Genomic DNA, 8,636 nt, shown 5'->3' with positions numbered 1-8,636 from the left:
CACTTACAATAATTTAGGATTCATAATGAAATAATCATTCATGATGCACCTCACAGAAGTATTCTCTAGCGTTTTGGGCTTTTTAAAATTCATAAAGATGGGATGCTCCAATGAATATACCGGACAAATTCTAGTGAAATATACTCGAACTAGTTTGCGATGTCCTTTATGATTAGACGCAATTCATTTAAAGAGGTTAAGACCTCCGTAACTGATCACATGCAAATATCATACTAATATCAGGTAATATCAGAGAAAGAAAAAAATATCTATTCGTGTGGAAATCGTTAAAAGTTTTATGGAATAACGATCGTGAAAAAATGGAAATTGCATAAAATACCTCAATGTTGCATGTAAGAAACACTTGTTGTCGATCGGGAAATTTGAAGGCAGTCAAATTGTTGTAGGAAATAATCGTGTTGCCATTTTCGGATTCTTTGATATCTTTGTTCCAAAAATGGATGAGCTTCTTCTTCCTAAAAAAGTAGATCAAATCATAATTGCGAATTGAAACTTTAACTCATCAATTTTTAAGTTGATTACTCGGGAGAAATGCTTTTCAGAACAGTCAGGAAACCAGATTCATCTCGGATTCCACGAGAGAATCATACAAGTCACTTAATGACATCAGGTATGAGGTGGGCTACATTCTTTAATTTGAAAATACGGCCAAGTTCCGACCAATGCATCAACTTACATTTTTGCGTAATGCGTTGTTTCTAAAATACGCTGAAACTTGCAGTTCCTTATTGCAAAATTTAATGCAGATATTCGCTGCATCGGCAATGTGTTTCAATTATTTTTGTTCAGTCTATCAATTTCAATGATCAGCTCGCTGAAGACGGGAGAGGACGGTGTCCGAGTTCGAAATAGAAATTAAGATTACAGAGAGACGATTCTGTAGTCAATCTCACTTCTTAAAACGCATAGACCAAAAATTTCCGTCGACAACAGCATATAGTTAGGTGGTTTGAGCCATCCTGTGTACTAACCCTTACCTACTATCCGATTTTTCCGCACAAAATACTCTGATATCGGTTGGACTACGTTTTGCAATTAGGAACTAAAATTTCTGGCCCATCTGCAGCACCTATCTGAAACACCTATGTGCATACGGAACCTGATGGTACATAAGTTGTTCTTAAACCGAGACAGAAACTGCAGCTTGCAATTGCAAAATTCAGTCTGATTTGGAACCTGTACATAACGTTCAATTACTTTTATTTTCTTCCTCAGCCCACTTCATAAGTCATGGTCTTATCGTTTCGACCTCAAAAATATTAAAGAAACCAAAAGTCGAGATCTTACTTTGGACAACCTTGCGCATCTGTCAGTTGAAGTTTGACGGTATTTGGACTCTCATAATCCTCTGAGTCGTAGGCCCAGCAGTCTCTGACTGAAACATCGTAACGATTTTCAGCATCCTTGATGTAAATTAGAACAGAGAGCGTCTCGCCGATTTTAATGATTTCGTTGATGTTTGAAAGCTGTCGAAAAAAATAATGGTTATAAATTTCAGGTTGAAAAGTAGGTCGCAATATTTATGTCTTATAGGCAAGCAATTTTTTATCTATTTTTTCACCCCCCCCCCCCCTAAGTTTCTTTTCTGGGTTATTTTTTAGTTTCCTGCATTTAACTGCAGCGAGCTTTTAACAAAATTAAGAGTGAATGAATCCCGCTGCAGGCTTACATTAAGATCCTTTTGCAGTCTCTTTAAAAATTGTACAGAAAACGTCGCGTTCGCAGCAAGATTCAGCGTAGGCACTTAACTGCTCTAATATGAGGGAAATAATTCTGCAAGCTGGACGTATGACCTACTTCTTTCTCTTTCCCTGTAATTTTTTTTAAAAAACACTCGAATAAAACTCTGAGGTCCATTTCCTCTTAAAATCTTACCACAGGTTGCTTGCTTACAGATACCGAATGATTTTTTTTATAAAATGTTTTTAACTTTGGCATTATTTCAATTTTTAAGAAAAAAAGAAAATTACCCACAACCCAAGTAGCAGATTAGAGGCTGCAACAACTTGCAACAAAATCGTTTGATATTTGCAACTAATAGATTGATGTGCAGACTGCCTACTCTCTCTCCCGAAGGAGCTATCATTGTCGGAACTAGTTGCAATTAAGTTGAAACATGTTTCAACTTCAAAGTATTGCTGGTTGCCTATCTTTATATTTTAAACAACTTTGGTGCAGCAATTTTGCAATCTCAGCAGGTTGCAACTTTGTCTTCCGATCAGATCGCCGAAAATCGGCAATCATCGACCAGAAGTTGACCGAAAGTTGCAACTTTGTTGCAATTGATACCAACATTGTTTCAACATTTTGCAACTTTTACATTGAAAAATGCTACTTGGGAAGGTAGCATAACAGTCTGAATCAATCCATAGGGGGACGTTTGTGTTTTACATGAATTTTACTCACATTGGGATATTCACCCCTTTGGATATCCATCCAGCAATCGATTAATCCATCGCCAGTAGGGACTGAGACAACATCCAACATGTTCACAGTGATCGGTTTGAAGTGAACTCGTTTATCGTTGTTGTTCTCACTTCGTGGACATGATATACGTCTGGCCAAATCCCACGCTTCCTGGTAAAAAAGCAAAAATAATTAATGACTAGAAATTATCTCACGCATTATTTTCAGGTGATAAGTTAATTTCAAAATTGAGCATTTCTCGCCTATTCTGAGTTGCTTGTTATCAAATATTCTGAAACATACAGCCGGAGGAAAAGATAAATAATGCAATTTCTATTGCACACCGATTGATTTATTTTAACCGGAAAAAATCTCGGATAAGAGACTGAACTAGCTTTTGTCAGTTTCGGTTCACAGAAGAATATCCAAGTTAAAATCGTATTGTTGTAAAGTCTGGTCTGGCTTTAATCATCGGTCACTGTCATATTCAGGGCCGGATTAAGGGGATGGCCAAATGGGCCGCGGCCCATGGCGGCAAATTTTGCAATTTTTTTAAATGTAGGTATAAAAAAATCGGATTCAGAAAAAAAATATGAATGAGAAAAGGGGACAAAATCTCTCTTTCCTGAGAGTATAGTAATCTCTAATTTTATCGTTTTTCGTTGATAAAAGAGACAGCATCTTTAATTAGCCGAGTTAAGAGAGGAACTAAACACGCAATTTGGCTGGAGCTCAGTACAGAGAGGAATGATAGCGAGGACTTGAGCTGAAAAGGACAAGCCCTCGGCACGGCGCGGCAGTCGACATGTAACACATATTATAGCGCCTACAAGACTGCATGCATACTTCACCCATCGCGTCAAACACAGTGCGAGTGCGGTCAGGAGCGGTTGGCGTGAAACGCGTAGCGCCTACAAGACTGCAGGAGTACTTCACGCATTGCGCCAAACACAGTGCGATCAGCCCGGCGCGGCGCAGCGGCGGTATAGTTAAAATTATTAAACCACATTTATGTTTGTTCTTTCAATTTTTTGGTTCAATTTTTATAAATGGAGGACCTTGTTCATACAGATATTTGTTTACGGAACTTAACTTTCGCGCAAAGCTCCGTGAACTTTTGCTAGTAGTGTTGACAGGGCTTTCGCAAAAAATGTATCCAACCCGAGTAGGTAAACGCGTCTTATGCACCCCTCCCCCTCCGGCACGTTCACTTAATGGTTTTTATTGATGTTTCAAAACGAATGAGAGGGGGCGGCAAAATACAGGCGGCTCATGGGCGGCAAGTAGGTAATTCCGGCCCTGGTCATATTACTTTGGAACTATTACTGACCTGTACTTCATCATCCGTCTGGACGATCAGAGTATTTTCGATGGAATGACCCCTTCCGCAGGATCCCGACCTGCACTCTCCGGCGGATGGTTTTGTCCCACATTCCTTCACTGGCACCTCGAATTGATACAGGGTTTGTCCACTTCCTGGCAAGACAAACCTATTGAAGGAACAAATAAATACACAAACATGTTGATTAGTCGCTCGAAATGCAGAAACTATAGTTTATTTTCGCACATCCATATCCAGTGCGTTATAAATGCTGTACAGCTATGACGCAATGGGTTAAATGGACGTAAAATTGATTAATTATGTGATGCAATAATGTCGAAATAAGGTTATTCAAGTTGCATAACCACCGAAATGAAGGCGCAATCGAAGACAGATAAATTCGAAACAGCTTGAGGCCCATTAGATAGTACATGGTTGACCATATGGTGAAAAAAAACCTCAACGTCTTCACCATGTCAAATTTTTGTTTAGAGAGTTCGTCTTAATTCAGTCTCAAAAGGATCGAAAACCCCTCATCTTTTTTCTTTCAACCTTTCTCTACCGAGCTCGACTAATGTAATGACCAGACTTCAATCAAAATGTAATTCTGAGTCTTACAAGCGACTTTTTTGTTCAAATAAAGAACTACAAATGGCGTTCAAAATAAGCTTCGCACGGGGCTCTACATTAAGCACTTTTTGACGAAAATTCCATACAGTCAATATTTTAATGAATTCTAAATAATAGTGATTAGCAAATGAAAACAAAAACAAAAACAAAGAACCATGGGAAGTCAAAGAACGCAGGTTCATTCATCGCCTCACTGCGTGTCTCGTTCAATCGAGTTCGCCTTCAATAATCGTGACTGCAACAAGACCGGCTTAGAAGCACGAATAGTTGCACTCATATTGGCATCGTTGAGTACCTGATCAGTCCGATCAATCCGCGTTTATAAACACGGAAAAGATGCCGTATATCCGAACGGCACGATTCAATTTTATTATTAATTTTAAGAACAAAATTGTTTTTAGACGCTAATTAAAGAGGAAGATAGTCTGGCAATTTCAGCAACACCTGATGGAACTCAGAATGTTCAAAATATCAACTCTTCAATGCACATCTTCAGCTTTTCACAGTCGAGAAAAACAACAGTCGTCAGATTCTTCCGCTCTCTTGGACGGTCCCTATCCAAAATGAGAGCGTAAATCTGTCAAATGTATCGCATAATACCATCAATTTTTTATGCATTCGACCTACCAATTGTCTCATAAGAGGTAAATTTTTGTAATAATACGGTCTGCGGGCTTAGAAGGATATTGGTATCGAAGTGACGCAACAGGAAAACATGTGCCGTCGGGAAGGGGGGGGGGGGTTAAGCTAACGTTTCAAATGATTAACCAATTTGATTTTGAAATTGCCAGCTACCGTACCTGGAACTATAGCGTAGCTGAACTCTGTAATGAATAGTTGAAAGTTCGACTGTGGTTGAGTTGAACTTCTTTTCATTAAATCCAAACAATCTTTCAAAGTGGACGCGAGTTTAGTAAATCCTACTTTCGGAGCCGAACTATGAGTGTCGTTCACAAAACTTTCAATTTTTCCCAACGATTAATTTTTATCCTTCATTCATGCATGCACGAGCATTAAATGAAAAATTTGACCCTGCAACAAAATCCACGGTTGTTCCGGGCTGAACTTTGTCTCGATTCGATTGTCGTGATCAAAGTCTTCCATTTTTTCGCATGACCGCTCGGCATGACCTCCCTTCTATCTCAGCGGAGTAAGGATTCATATGAGTTGGCAGCACTGCTTTTCCTCAATTGAAATGCATGTACGAGATTCGATTCAGGCGATACAGGCTGCCACAGGGTGCGTCGAAAAAAATGGAAGTTTGAAATGTCACCGTCCCCCGGCTGCGATCCGTGCTACTCGGTAATGAAATATTTTCGCATAAATTTAGTTAATTTTATCCATTTTTACGGGTGACGGAGGTCAACTCTATGATAAAATTGTAAAATTTGAGTTCAGATCTCGCTTTTGTAGAAACAATCTGCCATAACACCGAAATCTTGCGTTTGCGTGAAAAATTCCAAATAACTAAAGCTGTTGAGGGTAAACTTTTGTTCAAGAATAGATCATTATCAAAAATAAAAATCAAACATACCTGAAACAATTCGCGACGGTTTTTTCATTACAATTTTGGTCCTCGGAATTCCTGCGGCCCTGCAGAAAAACGATTTTAAAGGTTTCATTTCCCACCTATTACTGCGGTGAATTTTTTTCAGTTTTTGGTTTTTATTTTTGACGATTATGTTTTTCTGGACCAAAAGTTCAGCCATTTACAACTTGAGTTATTTAAACTAGAATTAGAAACAGACATTGAAAAAGACTCCTAAATGGCCTACAACAGATGGCAGTTTAGGCTCGATTATCCTCTGTACTCCCGTTTCCGAACACCACAAATAATCGAGACCTTTTACTTCAATTTAAGTGAATGACACTTTTTTGGCTCAGGCAATAATCGAACCATCAACGCCATCACATGGCAAATATGTATAAAAACATTAATGTGTTGGCTGTTCCGCTGAATCCACTGATGCAAGAACGCACTTGTTAATTTTATGGTCGCAATATAAATCCCCAGTGAAAGTATTAGGCAATCAACACTAGCCTCCTCAATAAGCCTAAATGCCACGCCGAAGCGGCTAGTTCAAATATTACGTTCCTAGAGGGTATTCATGTCATATTTCGCCAACTTCTTTCACTGTGGTACTTAATCGATGGTAACTGTGTTCGAGCCAATTTTGGCCACATCAGCCTGAATGTATGTTCTAGTGGCCTGATCCATGAAATCTTCCTCGCTTTAGAGTCCGAATTCCTAGAATCGTGCGGTGATTATCACTGTTCTTTAACTTCTTGAATGAATTCGCGGAAATGATTACCCATACTGCCGTAGTAAGGAAAAACGTCGTATGAGCATTCAAAAGTTGCCGAATTTCCAGTCAGAAAATTTTCATTTTTGAAGGGAGTTATTCAAATCAAATAACGAACGAAATGCTCGGAAAAACCGGAAGAAATATATTTAGTAATTTTATGAAAATTAGTGATCCTCCAAAGGAGATTTGGCAACATCCAAAAGCTCATGTGTTGTTCTTCCATAGCATGACAGCGTAAACATTATAAGGTGGGATTGCATTTTGGATTGATCGGAAATAGCCCGAATGACTTGAAAAGTCTCAAAATTTGAGCGTGAGTAAGCTTAAGAAAGTTTCTATTATGATGAGTGGTGAATTAGAGCGCGGATGGACTCGGAATATAGCTTAAGGGTTAGTCTACGAATGAGCTAAATTAAAATCAGAACACCAAAGGTACGGCCTTTAAGGCGCGTAAGTTCACCGCTTAAGTTGGAGCCAAGAGCGTCTCGACGATCCGTCAAAAGAACAAGACCTTTGATGGACGCCGAACGCCCCCTGGCCGCTATGTGATACAAATAATTGCGGAAGCTTCGCGCCTTCAAGATGCCATGCCACTTCCTGCGCAACAAACATTTAAATAAAGCGGGCTCATTTAGAGCTTATATCAATAAGCGATCCTAATATCATGAAATTCGGACCGGCATATCTCTACAGAGAATGATGACATAAATAAAAATTTATTGAACGGTAAAATTCACAATTTTATCTTAAACGTCATAGAATTTGAAAAAAAAACTAAGGGTCTGTTAGTAATTACCATGCTCATATCACTGTAAGTCAACTCATACTTTTTCTTCAAATGAAATCACTGGAAAAAAACACATTTGATCTAGAGTCCAGACTATTAAAAACATCGACAAGAAAAAATACTCTTGATTCAATCAGATTTAAGCTTAAATCAAGAACCAAGCCTTTTAATTTGAGCGGATTTCCTTTTGATTGAAGCTTAAATCTGATTGAATCATGAGTCCTTTTTCTTGTCAATGCTTTCAAGAGTCTGGACTCTAGACACAATGTGTTTTTTTCCAGTGATTAAGGTTCCAACAAAATTTTAAATATTTTTATCGCAGGCACAGCTTTCTCAACCCATATTTCACAGCGGAAGCGATGTCTCTCTTACACCTATGCAGACTACACTACGCACTCGAAGCTGGTCAGAATTGTCAGTAGTGATGAGCGGATTGAAGCGACTACCGGCTTTTGCACGTAAATAATTCGAGGCTTCCCGCGGCAAGCGGCAAACGGTGTCTCGTACGCTGCAGTTGCATAGCGCATCGCCCAACGACTAACGAGGCGCACTCAAGTTGCATCCACAATCAGATAAAGCTTCATCTGGGGGCAGCATCGTAGATTCCGCTCCATTCATGGAAACGGAGTCTTCGCACTGTGCAGTTCTGCATCCTCCGACCACGCCGACGATAGGCCAGGAAAGCCAGCTCAGACAAAAAATCGACCGTCCCTCCCGTTTCGTAACTTCAGAAAAAAGAAGGACGACGAAACAAGATTGTCGATTTGACCGCGGTAAACAGAAAGGAACCAAGCCACATCAGCTATTGCCAAATTTAACCGGGCAATTTAATTTTTTCATGAAAACGGTAGTGCGGGTTTTTGCGCAAATTTCAGTGAATTTTCTGCATAGAACGAAGCAAATTCCTTGAAATTTTCAAAGGAGTCTGCGCAAACCTTCTCTTGTAAAAAGCTGAATTGCCCTGTTAAGTTTGGCAATAGCTAATGTGGCTTGGTTCCTTTCTGTTAAACTCGGACCATTTAGTGCAGCACGGTGGAATACAAGGACCTCACAAACGTTGATTTCGGTTTTTCATGGGTAAGAATTTTTGATCGATAGATTCTAATACATGAAACGAAAAAACAAAAATTGCTCGGAATGCGTTAAACAAAGACGTACCTAGTAA

The 8,636-nt window shown here is 39.3% G+C and overlaps 1 protein-coding gene across 1 annotated transcript in view; it reads right to left on the bottom strand.

Moving 5' to 3' along the window:
• LOC109043925 (uncharacterized) overlaps positions 1–8,636 on the bottom strand; it is a 57,331-nt gene that overhangs the window by 10,830 nt on the left and 37,865 nt on the right. Inside the window, exons 4-7 of the mRNA XM_019061287.2 lie at positions 3,758–3,917; positions 2,428–2,598; positions 1,309–1,487; positions 341–476 (exon numbers count right to left, since the gene is read on the bottom strand). Of these exons, the coding sequence (XP_018916832.2) occupies positions 341–476; positions 1,309–1,487; positions 2,428–2,598; positions 3,758–3,917 (646 nt within the window). The remainder of the gene's footprint in view (positions 1–340; positions 477–1,308; positions 1,488–2,427; positions 2,599–3,757; positions 3,918–8,636) is intronic.

This window comes from Bemisia tabaci, chromosome 3, assembly GCF_918797505.1.
Source record: "Bemisia tabaci chromosome 3, PGI_BMITA_v3".
In the NCBI taxonomy this organism is placed as follows: domain Eukaryota; kingdom Metazoa; phylum Arthropoda; class Insecta; order Hemiptera; family Aleyrodidae; genus Bemisia; species Bemisia tabaci.
The sequence above is the reverse complement of the archived record's forward strand: the minus strand, read 5'-3'. Positions and strand labels throughout refer to the sequence as shown.